General features: G+C 46.7%; 1 protein-coding gene across 3 annotated transcripts in view; it reads right to left on the bottom strand.

The window, feature by feature from the left end:
• Positions 1-2,278: 2,278 nt before the first annotated feature.
• The window catches only part of ATXN7 (ataxin 7), a 125,102-nt gene continuing 102,996 nt past the window's right edge, over positions 2,279-24,384 (bottom strand). For 2 of the 3 annotated variants that reach the window (XM_087825074.1, XM_016223099.2), the window contains 9 exons: positions 21,097-21,346; positions 18,807-19,066; positions 18,305-18,387; positions 13,634-13,899; positions 11,955-12,153; positions 11,482-11,603; positions 8,706-9,666; positions 7,877-7,943; positions 2,279-6,246 (listed from right to left, as the gene is read on the bottom strand). In XM_087825074.1, the coding sequence (XP_087681200.1) occupies positions 6,137-6,246; positions 7,877-7,943; positions 8,706-9,666; positions 11,482-11,603; positions 11,955-12,153; positions 13,634-13,899; positions 18,305-18,387; positions 18,807-19,066; positions 21,097-21,346 (2,318 nt within the window). In that variant the 3' untranslated portion in view covers positions 2,279-6,136. The remainder of the gene's footprint in view (positions 6,247-7,876; positions 7,944-8,705; positions 9,667-11,481; positions 11,604-11,954; positions 12,154-13,633; positions 13,900-18,304; positions 18,388-18,806; positions 19,067-21,096; positions 21,347-24,384) is intronic. The other variant, XM_087825075.1, reaches the window with a different exon arrangement.

Below are 24,384 nucleotides of genomic sequence, written 5' to 3'. Positions count from 1 at the left end.
ATGTGAGTCCCGTCACGAGGTTCCTGCAAACCTGTGATAAACAATCATTAGTTTTGTACATACTTCTCTTATCTCTCGTAAAGGACTGTTTTTGTAAAACTCCAGCCACAAGCAGAATTCCTCTAATGATTAGCGTGTCTACATGCAAGACTAAGCCGGAGCTATTATCCTGAAGGCCCGGGGAGCACAGCAGCCTGAGCAAGGTGGAGTCGGAGGCGGAGCATCTCAGTTAACTGCCTTTGCAGAGGAAATCCGGAACCTCTTTCCTGTGATTCTCAGAATCTGTGGCAGGAAAAAAAAAAGGTTCTCTAGTGAACGGCGGACACAGATCAGCCTCGTGCACTGACTCCTGCCCATCGAGGGCCAGTTCAGTGGAAAAGGACGATGGAGGTTGTTAGGGAAAAGACATAAGCCCTCCAGCTTGGACCACACACTCCCTTTTCTCAGGGAAGGAAATGGAAACATAGGGCCCATAAACATTATTTTAACATAACAAGCCAGATCTAACAGCCCCTCCATGAACTCACTCACTCCCACCTGAAGTGACAGACAACCCTCCAGCTGTTTTATCCCCTCAAACCTCCCTCTAAAGCTGGAACCAGACTGTAGATACAGCCTCTGGTTACTCAGTTTCCCACCTGTAACTCAATTTCATCACTGTGTTCTTTCCTTTTCTGTCACATACCTACCATGTATTTCACTTAAAAGCTCATTGGCCCGTTTGGCCAGGCTAGAAATCTATGCGTATCTTTGAGACTTGCTGTCCCCTTCAGTGCTCGACATAATCAGACCTTAAGGCCTAGGGGTTCTACCTTTAAAAGATCTCTGCAGCCGGTCCCTTTTCTCCCCGAGGTCACTACCTTAGTTTGGAAACGCAGTCACTCTTACCTGGATTATTACAACAGCTTTGTAAGTTTTGTTCTAAGGTTCTTCTTACAGGCCACTATGTCCTCCTTATTGGAGGGTCCCATGTGATGGGGGTTTTATTTATATTTTTAATCCTCACCTGAGAACATGCTGATTGATTTTTACAGGGAGAGAGAGAAACAGTGATGTGAGAAACATTGACCTCCTGTCCTCGCCCTGACTGGGGACCAAATCACAACCTAGGCATGTGCCCTGACCGGCAATCGAACTCATAGCCCGGAACAGGATGACGCTCCAACCAACTGAGCCACCGGTCAGGACAGTGATGCGGTTTTAGTTTACTATTATTTTTTTTTTAAATACACTTTTATGGCCCTGCCGGTGTGCTCAGTGGTTAGAGCGTCAGCCCATGAACCAAGAGGTGGTCACTGGTTCGATTCCCGGTCAGGGTTGTGGGCTCGATCCCCAGTAGGGGGCGTGTAGGAGGCAGCCGATCAATGACTCTCTCATCATTGATGTTTCTCTCTCCCCCTTTCCCTCTAAAAATAAAACAATATTAAAATATGCTTTTATTGATTTTTTAGAGAGAGGAAAGAGAAGCATCAATGAGAAAGAAACATTGATTGGCTGCCGCCTCACCTACCTTTCTGCCGTGAGCTCCCAACACACCAAGAGCCAACACTACCAACCCCCTTCCTTGCACTGGGATCTTCTGCTCTCCTTAGTCAGGTCACCTGCAAGGAAGGGAACAGAAGAAAAAAGGGTAAGAGACTGTGGAGTTGAATCTTTTCCCAGGATGTGTAAGGGGGACACCCAGGCGAAAGGAGCTCCTAGGAAGGCAGCTGAGTCGCTGGCTGGTCCAGGAGGGAAAGGGAGTCCATGGGGCAGTGGGCTGGAAGCCAGCCTGGCAGCTTCATGTCAGAAATGGTTGCTTTCTCCACACATAAATCCGTTGCTTCCCTTATTTTACTGGAATGGTTTATTTGTAAATGATAACACTGGCCAGTTTCTAGAAATAAAAGATTATGTTCTGCTCCGAGTAATACTAAAATGCACTTGTACTGCCAAATAAAGAGGTTTGTAAAAACAAGGAAGAGACCATGCCAGCTCTGGATAAAAAGCTTACCTCAACCCAAACTGACCACTTGCCATCAAATTTACATATAAACAAGTACAAGTAGGGTGTGTTTCTCAATCTGTCAACTCCCCGCTGTTGACAAACCTGCAGGGCAGGAATGCAGCGGTGTCTCTGTTTGCAGTCACCAATTCATCCCCAGGGCCCAAGGATGGAAACACCCCAGGCCCAGGGCACCTGGCTGGCAGAGAAGGGGACTGACGGGAGGCGCTTCACAAGGGTGTCTGATAAAGAGGGCTCAGTGTCACAACGAGGCAGAAACGCTGAAACAGTTCATGCAGCCAACCTTATTTATTGAGAAGTCCTAATTTTATTGCCCGTTTAGTAACATGTTTGTTCCACAAACTAATTTCTCATAAAGCAAAGCACAACTTTTTCTTATAAATAGTATAAATTATTTTATTTACAGAAACTTGTTACAAAACAAATAGACTATATATTTCTTCTCTTTTAAATATCCAAAGTAATTTTCTATCCCTTGACATTTGTTCTTGTTCTATACAGCAGCCAACACAAAGTCCAGCTGAGATGCTCTTGATTCTGTGTACAAATTATCAAGCCAGTCACACGTTTAACACAGGAGATTGCTTTTATAACCAAGCTCAAGAACAGCAAAATGCTTCCAAGCCCCACATTCACCTGACAGTATGTAGTGCTCATTTCAATGATCTGAAAATGTAAAATGTTTTGCACAAAATGTAAAAATGATTATTTTCTTCTGAACAATGAAACTTTTAACAATCATTTTCCAAAGCCCAACATTTTCCCCCAAGGCAGAATGAGAGAGATTAAGAAATTCCTTGGCAACAGAACTCTTGCAGGAAGACAGCTGCCTTTATAAATTATTTTCCAAATTACACATTTATTTTCAATGTTCTCAGAGGTACTTTGTATTATATTTTTGGAATACAAAAATTTTAAATATTCTCTTTAAACTCAATATTTCATGAGTGAGTAACAAAATGGACACATCATGTAAGTTGCTGGCTGACAAAAGATTTGTAACCCTCGGTGCCACTAGGCATCCACCACCAGTTGAATTACTGTGAACCAAAAAGTCTGAATTTTAAAATACCTTATAAAATTACCAGCATTGGTGGTATTCAACTCCTCCCCTAAATTTTTAGAAACAGTATTTAGGTGGGAAAAGCAAACTCCAAGAGTTCAACTGAACATTCAAGTCTTTTTAAAGAGAATCTGTCTAAGCTTAAAACTAGGTTCAGGCACTTTCAGTTTTTTTCCATTAGTTTTAAACCACATCACATACCAACACACATGTGCTCAGAGAATACACATACAAACACACAGGCGCGCACTCTCTCTCACATGAAACAAAAGAAAAGCAGTGTGTCACTTAGTTCCATGTCGTCTACAGGAAGCCAGGCAACCAGGAGAAGCAATGCCCACTCATCGGTCTGAATCCACTCCCGAGACGTTAAAGGGACAGAGGGACGTCCACAGGACAGAGGCATCCCTTACATTGTAGAGGAGGCAGGTTCTAGAACTATTGGCTTGGCAGTGAACCACTTCAAATTATAAAAAGGTATTTACTTTTATTAATTAATAAATAAATACTAGATGATCTCAATTGTACCAAAACAGGATATCAGAAAAAAAGACCTGTGCAAAAATACATATTTAAATATGTACAATTCATTTTTAACAAAATACGTCTTCTGAGATAGGGACACTTCCATATTCATAATAGAGCAAGAAATTCCAAAATAAAGGTACAAAAGTAGGTTTTGTATAATTCTTTGTTCATCATCGCAGCACTATTTTTTAGGTTAAGAAAACTGCAGGAGTTGTCATGAAATTCTATTGGAAAGAATATAAAAATTATCTTGGTTTTAAGTTGATACCAAAGTCTGTCTAGAAACAACCCAACCACTGCAAATTTGGTTTTTGCATGTTAATTTAATTCAAAAAAATACTTGTACTCCCGTTTTAAATGGTCTTAATTGTTCATCATAATAAAAAGTAGTTGTAGGAGAAAATAAAATATTTGAACAACAGTCTAAAATTTAATAGCACTGTTTAGAATATGTCTGTTTGTGGCAGGCAGAATCCAAAATGGCTAATTTCCTAATCCCGATGCTCTTTGTACTATCGGGAGACAGGATAAAACCCAATTAAAACCTCAGTCTAAGAAATCAAATGATCAATCCCGCTACTCCAGGTACATCTGCATTATTCTAAACCAACTCGCTACTGTGGATCCTAGTTACATCTTTCGGAACAACATGATCTGTCTATAAACTCCATTGCTAAGAGCAACTTTATTTATACCCATCAAGTCCCCTTGGCTCTGAAAATCACTTCTACCCAAACCCCATTGCACTTGTCACCAAGGAATCACGTCAGAGCGTCCCGATTCCCTCTCACCTCCTGCCCTCCACTGGGATGGGACAGCCAGGCAGATGTGCCCTGACTACACCAGACTGGCCTGGCCAGGCCCTCTCCTGACTAAGCTCTCCTACAGCATCGTTTAAAAGCATGTACTGATCGATTGCATAAGTGAACAAGAGACTGTTCTCCCCATCCATTTTTTAAAAAAAATCAGTATTTTACATCAATTTATAGCTAAAGTATCTGCATAAAGTTTTTGTTTTCTTACATAATAAGATTAATTCTGTAGCAATTCACATTATTAGGCTGGTAACCAAGTATTTATTCATTCTACCTGTTGTTGACTTGAAATTCCCTGAAACTGAAGTAACCCGAGAACTGTAGGGAGGAAAAGCCGCAGGACGGGCCTGCCCGGGGGTGCCCAGGGCCTGGGAAATGGACCCTGTGTTCAGCCACTTCGTGTGTTCTAAGCACAGGTGCCTGGCTCTCGTTCAGGAGCTGTGGTGGTGGAATCACCTGTTAAAATACTCCAACTTACCCCCAAATTCCTTCTCAACAATGATGTTGTAATATATTAAGCTCCTTCTTTTGGGGTGGGGCCTGGAAAAAATACCCTGGAGGGTCTCTGAAACTCTCAGGAAGATGGCTGGCATGAGTCCCAGGATAGAGGGTGTTGGGGAAACACCGGGTGGCACCCGTCACCCCTGCATGGGATGTGCACAGATTCGCCCTTCCCTCCCGGGCACCTGCTCGCTACCCCAGTGGCAACCAAATAAGCCTCTGAGATGGCAGTGGGCCATGCACACACAGTGCGGGAGGGGCCCCAAGGCAGTTTACCTTCGACCCAGGACAGGGTCCAGAGGAGAGGGGGGAGTGCGGAGAGTGCCTTGGAAACAGTTAATGACTTTGTGAATGACAGTTTCTGCTGCATCCTGATAATTTCACTTCATAAAGGCAATTTTCTGGAAACAGGAGACTGGGCAGGACAGCCAACCCACACTGTTTAAAATGAAGAGTTAAAGAATAGAAAAATTCCACCTCTTTGGAAATCTTGGAAAAAATTTTCCCCATATAATTTTTATTCCCCTCCTCCAAATTTGGCTTTCCATTATCAAAACTAGTTTGCATGTTTCCTTCTTTTTTTTTAAAGTCACACAGAACTGCTTTTGTACCATGAAAAGTAAGCCTCTAAAACAGTGTATACTTGCTGTAAACCAGTCTATAAGTTAGAAAATTTCTGGCAGTTTCTTATCCCAAATTACTTGCAAAACGCTGGGCAAAATACAAGCTATTTTGTCATGGTGCATGAGCTAGCATCCACATCCCACTCCTGGAACACTGATATCACAACCCAGGGACAGGCTCCCTTCTCCGGAGGCTGCTCAGGGCAGTGCTTTCTCCCCTCTGGAAGGTGTCTCCAGTTAAGGTGCCTAACCGCCAGCGTGACCTGCAGAGGACAGTGTGAAAAAGAATCGGGGCAGGGAGAGGAGGGAGGGAGAAAAGTCTACAGTACTGTTCTTGCCAGAACATTCTTTCACCCAGCCAATCTACTCGAAGAGTGGCTCCATGATATACTGCAAGTTAAAAAAACAAAACAAAAATTTCTCACAGATTGGTAACGAGCAGTCCAGACCACTTTAACACTGATAGAAGCAATCCGGTGGCTGAACTTGATCCAGTGTCCTTTAGAGTCCTCACTGCTGCACACACAGCTTCGGGGACTCTTCGTTAGAACAGCCCGCAGAGCTCTACCCTTGAGGCCCACAGGAGGCTGGGAAAACAGACTCAAAGGCATCTTGGAGTCCAGAGTGCTGAGTGGAGGTGTAGCTTGTCGTCAAAAGTGTCCAGATTATTCCTCCCCGTGCTATTTTCAGTTGTCAGGGACGTGTCTTTGGCTTTCAAAACAGAGAGGTGGGGAAACAGTGAAAAGGTAAGTGAAGGTTGTGTGCTGTGCTGCCCTAATACTAAACAAGAACATCCCAAGGCCACAGGCCCCTGAAGTCCTCACTGACTGGGAGGCCAGGAGCAGGCCGCTAAAGAATTTGGTCTCAGCTTTCAAAAGCCATCACCGCTCTTGGGCACAATCATTCTAAAAGACTGAGGGGTTTTTTGTTTTGTTTTTTGATGACATATGCCAGGGAGCAAGATCGCAAACACTCCCAAGACCGAGTTTTAGGAAACTGTCTAGGAGAGCTGCAGGCTGGGTTTCTAGCTGAGAGGAAAAGCTCACATGTTTGTCTTTGGTTTTATTTGCTGATCCTTTCTCCTTGAAGGCATTCCAGATTGTCACCTGAGAACTGAACAAGGGCAAAGGGGCTGGCTGGCACAGGTGTGAAAACTCACACCCAAAGCAGTGCCCACGCTGGGGGAGAGGGAACTCTGACCATGAACAGACTGGGAGTCGCACATTCTAGGCTTTCCAGCATGTCCCACTGCATCCGTTCCCTTGTTTAGGGGCTTCAACCAGCTCAGTATCTCTACTTTAACGTCGGCTCTATGAGGGACAGCGAGGTGAGGTAGCTACTTTTCTAAGAGCAGCATTCTTTAAAGGGCTTTGGAATCCTGGGTCCCTTTGAGATATGAATTAAAGCTATAGGATCTCTCTTGCAGGAGATGAACACAGACATAAAAACATACAACACTTTTTGGGGGTTCACGGATCCTCTGATTTCTAGCCGTGGGCCCCCCTAGGATGTGTGCAGGAAATCATTCCCAAATACAAACTTGTTGAAAACAAATTTAAAGAATAGAATGGAAACTTGGGCTGTTGGTCCTAGTGGGACACAGCCCCCAGACAGTGGAAATCAGAGGTGGCAAACTGCTACCTCAGGAGCCAAATTTGGCCTGTGTGGGCTGTTAGCTTAAAAAACAAAAGACAACCAGAACTACACAGCTTTAAAAGGTGGCCATTTTTCTGACCCAAGTCTGGGTGTGCAGTATCTCCTTAAAATGGTAACAAATTAGTGAGAGCAGATGGGGCTTCCACTGCCCTTTTCCACAGGCACTGCTGCTCTCGGGCGCCGCCCAGCCACGCCGCCTCCTTTCTGTTCGGGGCAGTAGGGGCTCAGCATGTCTCCACCAGGCAGACTGTACTCGTAACAGAGTGGGCATCGCAATGCAATGGCACAGCCCTCCTGCGAGTTCACTCGTAAGGGAAACTACGCTCAGAAGGGAGTTTTAGGGGATGGGGGTACCATTTCCTGTGGTGTCTGCACTGCAGTTTTATGCTTATTGTAAACTACATGTAAGCAGTAACTACAAACCAACAAGTAAACACACACGGTCAGGATGCCCCGATCGAAGAGCCAAATAATACACACAGCCCATGTGTATTTGAGGCTAAATAGAATTCAAGCAGCTGCTATTTAAATTCATGGATAATTACTTCCCCCAAATCTTTGGCTGTGGGTATTAATTCATACAGATACTGGATATGCCCCTGGTATTTTCTGGAAAAGTCCTAACCTGGCATTTGAGTTAGGTTCTGAAGATGAGGAAGGAAAAAACAAACAAAAAGAGCCTCACATTTTAAACCAGGGCTCGGGGGTGATGCTGCTGAAATTCCTGTTCGTAAGCAAGGTGAGGAGATATCCTGATGGATGAAATAACAAGATGAGAGATGAGCTGGACGTTAGAGCAAAGGGAGCTGGAGGAAGGGCTGAAGGAGAGAAGGCCAGGAGGGGACAGTAACAGGGGGAGGAGTGGGGGGAAAGCAGACGCAGCTAAGCAAGAAAGCCACTGTTAATTAAGAATCCAACAGCCTGCAGGTCCCTCCACGCTGTCTCAAAGGATAAGAGAGCCGCCTTTTTCACAGCTGCATAGTACTTATGCTGTTTTTCCTGCCTCCCTGGAAAACAGGAAGGGGAAAATATACAGACAGTTAACCAGAAAATATAAAATTCTCTGAAGGAAAAAATATTAAAAGCTCTTTTTAAAATTTAATCATCCCTTTCTAGGTCCGCCTGGTCTTAACCCAGCTTTTTCCCGAGGACACGCTATAGAGCTGCTCTCCAGGACACAGCCTGCCTCCTTCCTGAGCAGCAGACACCACCGACCCCGGGAACCCACTCACTGGCCATGCACGCCCGATAGTGTCACGGCCCTATCTGCTGAAATGCACTGCATGGCTTCCTGACCCTGGGGCACGTTCCAGGTCATCAAAAATTCTGGCCAAGAGGGAGCCTATTTTACCTTCATATGGCCACGAGCTCTTCCTTTTCTTAAAAGACAGCAGAAAGCTGGACATCTGTTTATAGGCAAACCTCACAACCCAACCACCCAGGTGTCCAAGATGGCGAAAGATGTCAAGGGAGAGGGAATGGCACCCGCCTGGGGCCCACAGTCCATTTCCTACCTGATGAAGGAAGGAACTGTTCGTCAGCCCTGGGGCCCCTGGGCTGGCGCCTGTGTGTTTCAGATGGACGTTGTTCAGGGCTGGCAATTTGGCAACCTTCGTGGGTTTGCTACTGCTGACGCCGCTCGAGCCAGGCGAGCCCTTCCTCTTCTTTCCTATGAGCTTGTCTAGAGGAGTGTGTGAGTGTGAGAAACTGCCATGGGAATTGATGGGCAGATCGCTGGACTGGTGGATGAACGGGCCCAGGGACAGCGTGGAGTCGCCGCTGTTCACCATCACACTCATCCTCTTGATGGACTCAGCAGGGCTCCCCCCGGGGGCGCCCCTCCCTGATGGCTCGTGTCGGACACTCGCCGAGTTTGCTTTATTCGTCACGCAGTTGGGGCCGATGCCATGGGAAGACGCCACTGTGGGGGCGTAGGGAGGCCCCGAGTGAGCCACACAGTTTTTCCTAAAAGACTCCATGGAATGAGAAGAAGAGGAGGCGGAGGACGAGTGAACCAACAGTGGAGAACTAGTTTTGCGTTTCTTTCCTGAGGTGCCACTGGTACTGCTGCTACTGGTGGTATGACAGTTCGTGCTATTACCAGAAGACTCCTTGGGCCTTAAAGACTTGCTGGATTTCAACTTCTGAGGTTTCCTGGACAAAGGAGAAGAGGGCACTGAGGAGAGGCCAGAGGGCGTGGAAGGGGACGAGGTGGAGGACACTTGTCTGGACTGCATACTGCACACGGGATCCATCGCCCCGGATGCGGCGGGCTGGGCATTTAGTGTGGTTCCGTGAGCTGGTACCGATTTGCTGTTTGGGGAGATGCAGGTGGACGAGAGCAGGGCTGGGGATGCAGACACAGTGGCTGCTGCCAGACAGCCGACCCCACACTGGGATGTGGGCACAGAGTTTGTCCGGTGAGGAACACGTGTGGAGCCGGGCGACGTGGTACTGGGCACCGGTGGGATTTTCCTGTAGAAAGGAGAGGGAGTGAGTCCCGGTCAGCACACCACTCACAGGCACTTCCTACACCACCAGGGTTGAGAAACACAAGCTGTCAGAGGGTCCTGAACGCAGACTCAGTTCTGCCACTCCTCTCCTTCAAGCTCTTTAATGCCTCCCCTGGGGCTCTCAGGTCCCACGTGCCTTCCGGTGGCTGCCACCCAACTTCACACCCCACCCCACCCCACCCCACCCCATGTCCTGATTCCAGCTGCCAATCGTTCAGAGAAGAGCCTGCAACCTAAGACCCCTTATCTCCTGCCCAGAGCACTGTTACCCCAACTTCTACTCCCCCTTTTAGTTACAGTCCATCATCACTCTCTTAGGAAACCTGTCCTGACCATCCCTGGACTCACACTGCCCTGGTCCAGACTCTGGAAAACTCAGGTGGCTCTACTGTGATTGCTGATCACAGTCTGACCCTCTGCAGAGGGAGCTTACTCACCACTAACGGCAGAGCCAGCACAGTGCCGGGAACTCGGAGCTCTGAATGCCAAGAGAAGTCACGAATGAGGAAGGCGGTAGGGCAAGCTAAGTAATGACAACTGCTGGTCCTAACCACAGGTCCCAAATCTCAGGGGACTTCTAGTCATAGTGTGGAAACAGTGTATTCTATTAATGGTACCTGGGCAAGGTATTCATTTGGGGATGGGGAGCCATTTAAATAGTCAAAACAGGGAGGCCCCCTTTTATTTTAGCTCTGATTTTAAAATGTGACAGCACCAACATTTCTAAACCTCTGTGGCAGAGTGCCACTGAGGTGGCCGACCTGACAATGGCTGAGGGGGTGGTGAGTACCAGGATTGCTCGGCCCTGACCTCCGGCAGCCCCAGCTGATCCCCTCCCCAAGCCAGCGGGGGCTCTAGTTCCTCATTTTCCAAACAAGTGAGAACGTTGGCCTGACTGCTGCCAAAGTGCCTTCCACAAGCTTTTAAAGAACTAGAGTTACAAATAAAAGGAATTAATTACTGCAAGTGTTTGCAGCAGCTTTAAAACTCCCATTCGAGGGTGTGGCTCTGGCCCTGGCTGGGTAGTTCAGTTGTTGGAGTGTCATCCTGATATACCAGGGTTGCGAGTTTGGTCCCCAGTCAGGGCACATATAGGAATCAACCAATGAATGAATGAAGATGGGGAACAGCAAAATCGATGTTTCTCTCTTTTACTCTCTCCCTTCCTCTCCCCCTCTAAAAAATCAACTGAACAAAAAAGTGTGGCTCTGGCCCTGAGTCAGTGCTTCTCAACCTTGGCTCCACCGAACACCAGAGTCCCTGGGAGGTGGGGCCCAGACACCAGTAATTTCTAAATCTCTCCAGGAGATTCCAACGTGAACCCAAGATTATGAAGCTGGCCTCCATCTATCCCTGTACTCTTATGGAGGACAGCACCTGCCATTACCTGAGAGCTTAGTACAAATGCTGAGTCCCCAGGTCCCACTCCAGACCTACTTCATCAGGATCTGTGTCTCAAAACAAGATCCCAGACGAGGCATGGGCACTGGCACCTGTGAGAAGCCCTGCTCTCAGTTAAGTACAGGAGCTCGTGCTCACTGGGTGCAGTGGCTTCTCCTGGCCACCAGGTGGCTGAGAAAGTCAGAGCCTAAAGGACAGGCTGTGGGACCCAGTCCTGGGAACCAAAAAAGCATGGGGAGTAGGCGGGCAAGTCACAGCCCGCGCTTTCATTCAGATAAACATATCTTCACTAAACTACTCCCACAAGAAATAAAGAGGATGCAGTGCTGAGAAGCTGGACCCCTCTCCCATCCCAGGTGGTGAGACGGGCACTCACTTCCACAGCTGCGCATTCAGATGCTTCTCCACCATGAGGTTGAGGGCGCAGCGAAGCCGATTCCACCTGGAGTCAAACACATAATAGCCTCTTCCAATCTGCCGGCTCCCGAATGTGCAAAACTGAAAGAGAGAGCACAAGGGCCATGCTTGCTACCTCGGACAGCGGCACACCGGGAAGGGTCCTCTCCTGCAGGCATGGAGCTAGTGAAAGACAGCTGACTCTGAGTGCCACAGGCTGTGAAGCATGAGCGTGACAATGCCTGGCCCTGAGTTTCATGGAGAGAAAGGGAGAAGCATGAGACGTCCCAGGACACAGTGCATGCCGCCTCTGGGCACCCTGCTCTGAGCTGCTCTCACACCTTTACCGTGTCCCACGGGTATGGGCATGCCAAGGTCCCTGGCGCGGCCCCCCTGCAGTGTCTTGTCCCTGCTGTGTGGGGAAGATCAACGCGGGGCGGATGTGGAACTTACAGATGCTGGCTGAGGATGATGACCTGAATAATGACAGTCCAGTTTTTCAACAGACTCTTCTTTGTCATCGCCTTCTCCCTCCTCACTGGATAACCGAGAAGCTGGCTCAGTGGCAGGCAGGGGAGGGTGTGGAGATTCATGGACTGGAGGAGGGTCAATGGGGGCACTCCCACCTTGCTGAGCAGGGCAGCCTGGAGGCCTTGGTGAGCAGAAAGTGCAGCACTGATCAGATCACAAGTCTGGGAATCAGCCGCCTTAACTCAGATACAACAACGTATCCAAAACCACCTAGGGGACTGGGAACACCACTAGCCCTGGGCAAACCTGAGCCTGGTGGCCCGGGAGTGCAGGATCCTCTCCCCTGAACTGCAGGATGTCAAATGCAGCTGTTGCCAGGTCTAGCCCAGGTGACCTGTAACTAGCTCTCCTTTCTACAGCCACTTGGGGGCTCAGGTCCTCCTCCTAGTCTCCCTAAATGAAGGAACTACATACATGGAATCTAAGAGAATCCTTTCTTTGGTTCCTCTTTAAATTTCACCTGGATTTGGGTTCCTACGGCAATGAATGAGGTAACTGACAAAATGCTCTACAACCACCTCAGAGGGACAGGAGGAGATAACCTGACCAGGGAGCATTACTACTGTATGCGAAGAGCGACCCTGAAGCCTGTTACTCAAGGACAGCGATGCTTTTTTCCTCCACATACAAAAGCCTAGTGGGTCTAAAATTAAGCTTACTTTTTGACAGATGGAAAAACTGTAGTGAGAAGGTGGCCAAAGGAAGGACTTGCTAAGGAATCATGGAGGGGCCTGGTCACACTCTGGGAGCCTCCTGACTGCTCTTCCACCATGTTGCTCAGAAACCAGAGGGCTCCTGGGGACAGGCTCAAGCTCACACTTGGGTTCCCACAAGGGAGGCATTTCCACCCCTCATGCGATAATTTCACGGATCAGACATATGAGTGTGAAACGTGAGGCAACGGCAACAAGGGCTGGCACATCCCTAAGCAGAAACCCTGTTGCCCACGGTCAGCACTGGAGGCCTCCTTCTCTGTGCCTTCACTCTGGAAATTGGGTACAAAGCCCTTCACTTCAACTTGGGTAACTGCGCAAGCACAGACATACACGTATACATTCCAGCACTGTCTCTGAGGGCTGTGCATGGGGAGTTCTCAGTAGAACACTCTGACCCATGGCTTAGTGCATGGCTAACATGCCTAATACATGTTTAGGCCAAAGTCCCACATGAATGAATGAAAAAAACAGGCTGATAAATGGATGCTGAAAAAATTAGGCTGAATGTCCCCAGCAAGGGATTCCCAATGCTGCATTTGCGAGAAGCGAGACAAATGGATGGGAAATTGCTGCCAAAGCCATGGGAAATGTCCCAGCCCCTAACCTGCAGGCAGGACCCGAGTGTCGCCGGCTCAGTGGGCCTGGGAGACACCGAACGGTGAGCAGGTGGGGAGCAGGCGACGCTGGCTTTATGCTGCTGCCGGCACTGGGCCGAGAGCCCAAAGACGACCTCAACGTTCCACTAGAGTGAAGCCCAATTTAAAACCATCTCATCTCACAGTGAACCTGACGGACAGCCCTCGACATCACGACCGCACTGGGGTTGACAGAACCTCCAAGTCTGCTCTGGGAAGGAGGGGGAAAGAGCTGGAAAACCTGGCTTACCTTGGAAGACTGGGGGTGTGAGGTTTAGGTTTACTAGCTAAGAAAGGCTTTGATTCGGGGGGAATCACTCCGTGAGGGTTTTGGTGTGGCTCCTGTGGAGTTCTAGGAGGGGCGGGATGCGGGTCCCTGAGAGGCTGTGTTGGTTGCTGAGAGTCCAGATGGCGCATCGATTCCTTTTCCCTGGTTTTGTTTTTGTGCTCGGCTAATAACACATCAAATCGTTTTCTTCTACCCTGGACAGCTCTCCGCTGGGTTAAGGAATGTGTCTGCAGACCAAAAGAATATAGAAACGGAGGTATCTCAGTAAGAATTTTTTCTGTCATATACCCAAAAACATCATTCCCAATAAAATTGCAATCTGGACCATTAGCATGTGCTCAGCATTTGATGAGCTAGAAATCGTATGATCTTTTTCCTTTAGCTAGAAGAGAGGCCCGTATTTCCAGGCTCCAGGTGACGTTATTTCTGCCACAGGAAGGGATGTTCACTGTGCCAGCCAGCACCAAACAGGAGAAACCAGCAGGAGCGACAGTAACAACTGCTTTACAGGGCTCTCAGCAACTCCATTAGAAAAATCCCTCTTTGGGCCATTTAGGGTTTTAAATGTTAAAAGGGAAAAAACAATTACTCCACAAGCTATGTATCAAGATGTCTTCTTTTAGTAACTGTCAGAGTAAAAACGAAATACAAGTGTTTCTCTATAGCCAGGAAGACGCCATGTAAAGAAAGTGGCTCAGAGGAACCTGGAGACAGGGACTGCTAAGGCCGAGTAGTCTCAAAAGGCTGACAGGAGAAGAGACACAGAACAGAGAGAATCCCGAATATCAGTGAATCCATCCAAACATTTCCTTCTATCTCATTACAAACTATTGCAGATGATACTTCATGTGTGTTCATGGCTCAAACATCATACAAGTGTGTTGCTCTACCAGTTTACGTGTTTGCTACAATTCAAGAGGTTTAAGAGGAATTAAGCTTCTGCTGTCCTTCAGAATTTCAGTAAAATAACCTACCTCCTCCTTAGACATACTGAAAACTATGCACACCCCAAATCTAATCTGGCAGATAGATAAATGTGCTTAGCTTCCTAAATTCTGACTTAATTTTCTTTAAATTTTTAAAAATATATGTATTTTTATTGATTTCAGAGAGAGGAAGGGAGAGGGAGAGAGAGAGAGAAACATCAACGACGAGTCATTGATGGGCTGCCTCCTATATACCCTTGCTAAAGATGGAGCCTGCAACCCGGGCATGTGCCCTGATGGGGAACTGAACCTCGATCTCCTGAATCATAGGTCAATGCTCAACCACTGAGCCATGCTGGCTGGGCTTGACTTAATTTTCTTTAAGTATGTAATATATTCACAAGGAAATAACCTGAATGAAGACAGGATCTATTCTGTTCAGTGCTATACCAGCACCTAGGATAGCACCTGGCACTCAATAAATGCTTCAAACAAAAATAATGGCCCTCCAATCCAACACGTGTCGAAGGAACAAATAAATACATAACATCACTGATACACCTGCCTGTTTCTCCAGCCAGGTGTAGATGCTTTTCCTCATCTTTGGATGTCCCCTGGTGCTTAGCACAGAAAAGCCAGGAGAAGAAAGGAGGCTGAGATGATCCATATTTTCCCAGTTTGGCTTGAAGAGTAAATAGGATTTCTACTGAGTGCTGAAGAATCTCCCAAACACAAATCTGATGCCCCCAGCCTTTCATGCTCCTAGGGTAAGGGCTGACTGTGTGAGCAGGCTTCCAGGCCATGCGCACCCCACACCCCCGCCCCCATGCCTCCTCCTCCCGCTCGGCCTCCTGGCTGTCCTTCAGACCCTAGGTGTCTGTTCTGCCCGTCACGGAGCCATCACACGTTGTTTCCTGTCTCTCCCGCCACTCTCTGCCCAGTTAAATGTGGACTTCAGCCCATGTTGCTGCGGCACAGGCGGCTGCCCAGCACCGCCTCCCCTCAGGGCTGTTCCAGCGCAGCCACCTCCCCTTCTTTCTAATCCTCACTCAAGGATATTTTTTCCAGTGCTTTTCGGGGAACGTGAAAGTGAGACAGGCACAACGATCAGTCGCCTTCCACACTCACCCCGACCAGGGCAGGGGACTGAGCCTGCAACTGAGGAATGAGTCTTTGGCAAGAATCAAACCTGAGACCCTTCAGTTCGTGGGCAACGCTCTAACCACTGAGCGAAACTAGCTACGCACGCCGCCTGTTTTTTAACTCATCACTGGTAACCTGACACTTAGTTGAGTGATTATATTAATCTCCATCTCTCTCATTAGACTGTAAACTCCATGAGTGTAGGGAACATGCCTTGATTTTGTGACACCCTGGTATCCTCTGGCTAGCAGACTCGAAGCCTATTTGCATGAAAGGCAAAGAGAACATTACACAGGACACTGGACAGATGAGGGAGCAAAGAGGGGACAGTGAGGGTGGCAGGCAGACAATGGGGAACAAGTAACAGGAGTTGAAGCAGCAGATCCCCTGACATCAAAGAGAATGAACAATGCTCTAAGTCCAAGACAGGAGACCTGGGCAGCAAGGGGGGAGCATTCGGCGAGGAACTCAAGCATGTTTAGCCCACACAGTGGAATAGATTCAGACCACAGAGGCAGGGAAGGGTGAAACACCGAGAGCACAGGAAGGAAGGAAGGGCATCGGTAGAGGGGCAGGTATGCCAACATGCTGGGTTTCCTGGCAGTTCTATGCTGAACTCATGACATGCCAGGGCTGAAGACACTATTAACGTGATGACAGGATCAGCACCATGCGGGTCAGTAATGACACCCTTAACAAAAAATAGGTAGAGAACCCATGATTTGAAAAGGAACATGGGAGTCTGGCTGGTGTGGCTCAGTGCTTGAGCATCGACCCATGAACCAAGAGGTCACCGGTTCGATTCCCGGTGAGGGCACGTGCCCAGGTTGTGGGCTCAATCCCAAGTAGGGGGCGTGCAGGAGGCTGCCGATCCATGTTTCTATTTCTCTATCCCTCTCCTTTCTTCTTTCTTTAAAATCAATAAAAACATATTTATTAAAAAAAAAAGGAACATGGGAGAAAAATGCAGGATGCACGTAAAGTCAGTTCACCCATCATTAAAGGTTCAGAAAGGAGGCAGATTCCTAGTTGATCAAGCTTCTGGTTCACAGCATACCTCAGAGACGATTAAAAAAGAGCATGTTGGATAAAGAAAGCATCCATCATTGACCATAGGTGTCTTAACACTGAGAAATCTATGCCACCTGAGAATCAGGAAGGCGGGGAGAAAGCAGAGAGAATGGCAAATTGTGGTGATCCATGGTAGGGCTGAGGCAAGCTTTCACAGGTTGCTTAGGGGCAGCTGAGACAAGCATAATCCTACAGAGCTCAAGTGGCTATCTTCAGAGAACAATAGCAACACACCACTGTGTGTTCAATTAATATTATATAAAGCAAATGCAATTTGTTCTGACCTAGGAATTTTAACCTAGAGATTCAGTGGTGGACCTGCAGTGAGAAACATCCAACAACTCCTAACTAAACAGAATGCAAAATTCAGAATATACATATGTTTATTTTTTTCCCTTAGGGATGAGAATCTGTGATTTTTAAAAATTACATATAAAGGTGCCCCTGACTAACCCCTTTCCCCAAAAGATCAGAACTACTCTTGTAAGATAAAAATCTACATACTAAAATTAAATTAGAAATTTAAATTAAAGTAAGAATCACTTACAAGTAACATTTCCCATTTCTGGGAAATTATAACATTCCTCCACTGTTCATGGTATGGAGTGGGGCTTGAAGTCCTTTATTTAAACACAATCTTTGGTAAAATTTAAAATAATACCTCAACAACTTCATTAACTTTTAGAAAATAAGACTAATTCTTATAATTTTTAACCTCTCCTCCAAACAAGGGGTTTTAAATTACATACTTCAAAGCAGTGATTCTTAATACTTCTTGACTTTTTCTGAAGGGCATTGGGGACACTCTCCAGAGAAATGCAAATAAGCATGTATGTTCTTCTGTAGCAGGCCCACTGATCTGTGGAGGGTACTCTCCTACACATCAGCCCACATTGCACAGCAACATACCACCTTCTCATTTGCAAACTGGCATTTTAAAGGAAACCTCTGGACAGAAAGGGAGCATTACGTTTCCGTAAGTTACACATCAATTAGATCCCTGTTACCTAGGATTTAAAAACAAAACAAACAAACCCCAGAACAATAAGGCAATCTAAAAGTCACAGAACACTAAAGGGACTCTTTAAAATCTAAGAACCACGGAGATTTGAAGAATATTTATATAGATATGCAAAGGAAGTTTCTGGACTTGCTCTGAGTTGGTATAATTTAAAGAGCAAAGGGTAGTCTCTCACATTACATTTCTCTGAAGAAATGTGAAGTCTTTGAAAACAACAGATTGAGTGGGAAAGCCCAGTGTTCCCCTGGACACAGCACTGTTCACTGGACACAGAGCCTCTCTGAAGACTGCAGTTTGTAACAACAGGCTTCACGTTTTCTGAACCTAAGGCTTTCTCAAGAAAACTGTTTATAAATTCAGAACAATCCACAGGTCAGATCCCCTTTGGGGTGTGGACTTTGGAGCAGTGCCCATCTGTCCCAGCGACCTGTGCTTCCCAGAGTATTCAGGTCTGCCCAGGAGGCCACCTACCTTGCATGTCAAAGACCGGGTGCAGGGCTTCTTGGTGTCAAGATCGATAACCCCACAGTGTATGTCAGGATCAAACTCTCTTTCTGCCAAAAGCACACAGAAATTACAACAGGCTTACCAAACACTCCCTTCTCTTATTTTGTAAACAAGAAAACAGAAGAAATCTCAAAACAGGCAAATTATAACTTGAATAAAATCTACATTATCAATAAATATAAAATACACAATGTATGACCACTACAAAGAAGCAGTGACATCACGAACAGAGTGAGGATTACTGCCACTAGATGACAGAAGAGCGAGTATTTAAGTCAGCATTACTGCATTACTCCATTCAGAAATAAACCACTCAAAAGCTATTTTTACGTTACCTACACACATGCACTTTAGACCAGTGGCGAAAAGGTCAAGCGCACTGTTTAAGGTGTTATAGAGATAGCGGTACAGAGGCTCCCTTAAGAATGGAGACACAGAGAAACATTAAGGGAAAATGTGAAGTTACCTGATAACCTCTTATTTAAAAATTTCCTGTTATTGGAATTATCTTCAGACTTCTTTTCCAGAGTGGGCGGTGCAGGAAGCCCTTTGCCATTCAGAATCTGTGCAGGTGAAGGCAAGGTTGGCTTTGGTATGGAGGGGCAGTTAAGGCCAGGCTTGACTGAGGAACTCACAGTAGCAGGGCAGGTGGGCCCCACCGCAGACTTCAGTAGTGTGCCATCCATCTTCGGATGAATCTTTTCCACTTTAACAGAGGGAGTCATGCTGTGCAGGGGAAGCGAGAACAGCAATGCCTAAGTGCCCAGAGGCCCAGGCAAAGGGCAAGCAAGAGGGATGAGAGAGAGCCTGGATCTACCCAGTGCACTGCACACAGTTAGGCTCCCAAAGTCACCTTGTGAAAACTTAAGACCACCAAGAAAACTCAGGAAGGTTCACATTTATTCTGTCTATAAGCCCTTTTAGTGAGGCAAAAAGCTCCAGTGACTACCAAATTTACCTGCTCTTTAATCATTCCAGAACACCCTTATACCGTAGCCTATGGGAGATCTAGACCTGATACCCAGTGCAATTCCTGCAAGAAGCACAACATGAAATGGTCTAAAAGGAACAAAGAATATTTGCAGGACCTGCAGAAAATATCTCTGAGAACTGTTATTTTTAAGAAAGGACCCATCAAAACAAAGTGAGCAGCAAAAAACATTGACATTAAAAAATATTTCCAAGAAGTGTCACTAAGGACTTACAAGAACTCAAATAAGCCTAACAATGTATCTCCAAGAAGCAGCTCTCTACTTGTGTCAACGAGCAAGATCGACGTTTAATTAGTGATGTGTCACTGAAACGATACCTCTCCAGTCCCTAAAAAAGATTTCTAACGTAGGAGCGTTAAACACAAGTCTTGGTACACGGTTGGTGAGCACTGAATACCTGTGCCACTAACAAAAAACAGACTTCTCTTGATCTTACTGACATGATCATTTGAGTGGCAAATGCTGATATGAAGCTAACAGCTGGCAGGCCCCCCTCTAAGGCCCAGCTCTGAGTCAAGAAGACGTGGATTGACGAGGTCTGACAAACTCTATCAGCAGTCAGTGCTCTAACAGCTGTGGAGCTGGCGAGTGACTTACATGCTGCACGGGCATTTCTCTGGCTCTCAGGCAGCTCAAGCAACGAAAGCCAAGCTCGCTGTACTTGCACTTCTGACAGATGAGCAGAGGCTGGGGGCTTAGCAACCAGGACAAACAGCCCCAAACAGCTGTACGTGAGACAGCCTGACAGCAGAGACACTGCAAGCTGCCACGGCCGTTCCCAGCTGGCAAGTTCGTGAGTAGCAGCAGGTGCTGGACGCTGCCCTGAGATTAGGCAGGTTATCAGACCTTGGGACTGATATGTGGCATGCCCTCCAAAGGGAGGCAGGCCAGAGAAAGGCCACCCACACCAAGGCTGAGGGATGCCATGACGATGCAAGATGTGTTTCTCTGGGAGTGCATGCTGCCCTCTCATGTGACCACAGGGAGCCTGCCAACCATCAGGTCCCCTGTGGAAACCTGCCAACGCCTGGCCTGGAGGGTGTGTTAACTTCTCCAGTCTCCCCTTATCACCACAACACTGCCATGTGGACCAGGATGGGGGAGGAAGCTCTGCTTCCCTCTTCACTCTGCAGGCCTCGGAAAATCCAAAATAGCACCTGGGAATCTCTCCTCCCTTTTACTCCTACTATTATCAGCAGCAGCAGCAGAAGCACCAGCATTCATTTATTTACTCTCTCCTGTGGCCCAGACACTCTGCCAGGTGCTTGGCTCTAATATATTCATCCTACTGCTCCCAATAACCCTGCACAATGGTTGTTATTTTTAGACTCCGAGAAAAACAGTGCCATGTCCAAGGCCCCATAGCTAGGAAGTGACGGAGTTGGGATGGGAGCCCAGTGCTGGAACGAGGGCTCCTCGGCTAAGGCTCCTCAGTCTGACTGAAAGGCACTTCCTTCTCCTTGTCTGGAAAACGGGGGTCACAACACCTCCTCCACAGGGTTGTTGTGATAATTAAACGACAATACACACGTACAGCCAAGTTTCCATAGGTGGCACACGGTAAAGGAGCAATAAGTAAGTATTATTCACCTTATAATTAATGCTATTGCTACTCTGTAAAGTTGCCTAAGATATGACAAGGAAATAAAAAGAAACAACATATATCTGAACCTCCCCAAAGTGGGCTCCCTTTCCCAGGGTGCCCAGGCGCTCGGGGATGGCAGGTGCGCACGGGAAGCCAGGGACACTCGTGGCCGTACTCACATTCTAGCATGGGGGACTCTGCTTTGCTGAACCGGATGCATTGGCCTGGTGCTCCCCCTGAGCTGCAGTTTCTCTTTGGGCGATTTCAACAGCTTGGAACCCAGTGAGGACGCGCTGAGAACACCTCCGCCGGCAGGGCGGCTGCTCCCACCGCCACTGCCGCCTTTGCTTTTGGACAGAGAGGGGAAGAAGGAGAGCACTGGCGCGGGGGGAACGGCCGAAGGCCTGCCGGACGAGCTATGTCTTCTTTCTGAAAAGGAAAACAGAGAAAAGGAAAGCAAGACCATGTTTCAGACAAGTCTCTAACGGAACCTGGAAGAGTCCCCTGAAGCACAGCACACTGAGGCCCGGAGATGCCTCACTAAGTAAACATGTATTAAACTCTGCAGCTTTCAGAAATGGCTTATCTGGGCCCGGCAGACTTATTCAGGGTTCCAGGAACTGATCCTTCTGCTGAGGAAACACCTCAGCGTCGAGAGCGTTATCATCAGAGACAGCCATTAGGAAATGCAATAGCCACTCCAAACCTGAAAATACTGGCTTTTGTATATGAACCTCACTGGCTCCGACTTGCAGTCAGAGAGGAGGAAATTATTCATTCATCTGCAGAACTCTGCTGACACCTTACGGAACTCGCTCCTCCCTTCTAGCACAGTACCGCTCCAATTTTCAAAATAGCCAAATGCTAAAAAACAAGTTGTACCTTCGTTTTTTTTCTGTCACTACCCACTAGCATATGACACTAAATAAGAATGTTTCTAGGGTTATCTTATCGGTACTTAAGAATCTGTGCTGAAATTTTCCAGTGAATCATTTCACTCCCCTTTTTAAATCATCTCACTCAACTACAGATGGCACAGCTCTGGTTCACACCACGAAGATGCCAAAGGCGCAAGACAAGCACCACAAACAGCGATGCCTGGCCTTGAAACCAGAAGTAATGCATGCTTAGGTAGGGACCACATAGGTATAATTGAAAATAAGTCTATCCCCTGGAGAATCGGGTTTTCTCAGAGTAAGGTAATCCACATTAAACAAATTGAGAGCAGCTGAAGAACGTTACCATCGGAACCAAGTATTCAGTAACTTTATCTACTTAAGTACCTTATGATAGTAGGTTAGTGCCTGCCTTCAATTAAACTTATCACTTAAAATGACACATTTGCTTAACTCTAAGTTTTAAAGTGTGATTCAACATTTACTGATCACCCTTTGAAAGCTCTATGAGTACCCGAAAAAGTAAGCATATCAGAATCAATGACTATAGGCATCACTTAAATGGTTTATTTCCAAAGGTGTACTTATGCCAGTCTTGAGCTTCTCTGTGCAGCTGCGACGACGTATTCCGGAAGGACATTAGTCCAACAATGCTTTACGAGGGACTTAAAAAATCTACCCCACACCAGGACAAAATTATCATGCTATCTACAGATAAAATCCAAATTCTCCAACTTGACCATACGAAGGCAAAAAGCAGGTTAGGAAGGAAATTGATAGTGATTTATAAGTATTGGATGCCTTTGTTTTTCCCCTTTTCCTGATAAGAAAGCTGTGTGCAAAAAGCGAAAACTAAAACAACTTAAGTTTACTAATTTCCAAATTTGACATTTGAGGTTTTTTAATTTAGTTTCTCTCTTTTCTATGATGCCAAACATCCTGAATATATTTCCAAGCATCAGCACTTGCTAGTCAGGATGGTAAACTCTCTCTTCTGCCCCCTGCCTTGGATGGGAAGCCTAACCTAAGCAGTGTCTGTCACCTTCCCCTGCAGGCCTCAATGAACATCTGCATATGTGTACAGCTTTTCTTGTGAAGAGGAGTGATTTTTCCTTTTTTAAAAGAGTAGTTTATTGATTTTTCAGAGAGAGAGGAAGGGAGAGAGCACGTGAGCAAGAGAGAAACATCAATGCGGAGTATGACCGTCTGCCTCCTATACGCTCCCCACCGGGGATTTGGGGGGTGGAGCCCACAACCCAGGCATGTGCCCTGACCAAGACTCAAACCAGTAACCTTTCCATGCACGGGATGACGCCCGAACAAGCCACACCGGCCACGGTGAGAGGAGTGATTTTCCAAATGATCCTAGACCAGTGGTTCTACACCTTGGCTACACATTGGCATAACCAAATGAGCTTTAAAAATACTGATGCCTTGCCCGGTTGACATGGCTCAGCGGTTGAGCGCTGACCTATGATCCAGGACATGGCAATTCAATTCCTGGTCAGGGCACATGCCTGGGTTGCAAGTTCGATCCCCAGTAGGGGGCGTGCAAGAGGGAGCCAATCAAGGACTCTCATTAATGTTTCTCTCTCTCCTTCTTCCTTCCTCTCTCTCTCAAATCAATAAAAAATATGTATATATTTAAATATATCTTCATTGATTTCAGAGAGAGGAAAGGAGAGGGAGAGAGAGATAGAAACGTCAATGATGAGTCACTGATAGAGCCCGCAACCCGGGCATGTGCCCTGACCAGGAATCGAACTCTGATCGCCTGGATCCCAGGTCGACGCTCAACTGCTGAGCCACGCCTGGCTGAGCAATGAAAACATATTTTTTTAAAAAACTACTGATGCCTGAGTCCCACTCTCAGAGATTGCAACTGAACTGGTTTGGGGTATGGCCTGGGCACCCAGACTCTTAACGCTCTAAGACTGAGAGCCTGCCTTAGACCTGGCCAATGCCTCAAACACCATTAACCATGGTTAAGTTAACATCTATACAGCACTGAGACCACCGCCTGGCACGTGGCACTATATTTTAGGGCTTGTTAAAGCTCACTGCTACTTGTCCTCCACTAGTGTTTCAAACTTCTATCAACTGCAAACTATTTCCATTGTTCTTACTGAAGCCACATAAAATACTCTGTGTTCAACATTTTAATTTAAATTACCAACTCTACTGTTCCCTACTTCTCTTAGTCTGATAATAACTGGTCGTTCATGAGGGCATCACTAGTATTTTGGACAAGACAATTTCTCTACAGCCTTCAAAATAGTTAGAATTCCTGGTTGTCCCATCCCTTCATCACCAGTAGTGCCTGCCTCTCTGCCAGGGACAACCTGAAACTACTCCCCAATCCATTTTCAGAGAGCCTAGCATAAAGCAAGGTACCTCACCTGAGAGATACTTTTCCAAAACTGTGGCATCTATGAAACAATAGGTTTGGTAAGCTTGCTATATATTTTTTTCTGATATATATTAAAATAATTAAATATCAAATTAAAATATGCTTCCATGTTGAGCCATAAAAATCATCTTGTGTATCCCTGGTGGCAGTGTACTAAAGGA

This window comes from Miniopterus natalensis, chromosome 15 (genome assembly GCF_054644295.1).
Source record: "Miniopterus natalensis isolate mMinNat1 chromosome 15, mMinNat1.hap1, whole genome shotgun sequence".
Lineage (NCBI taxonomy): Eukaryota > Metazoa > Chordata > Mammalia > Chiroptera > Miniopteridae > Miniopterus > Miniopterus natalensis.
This window is presented reverse-complemented; position numbering and strand designations above follow the sequence as displayed.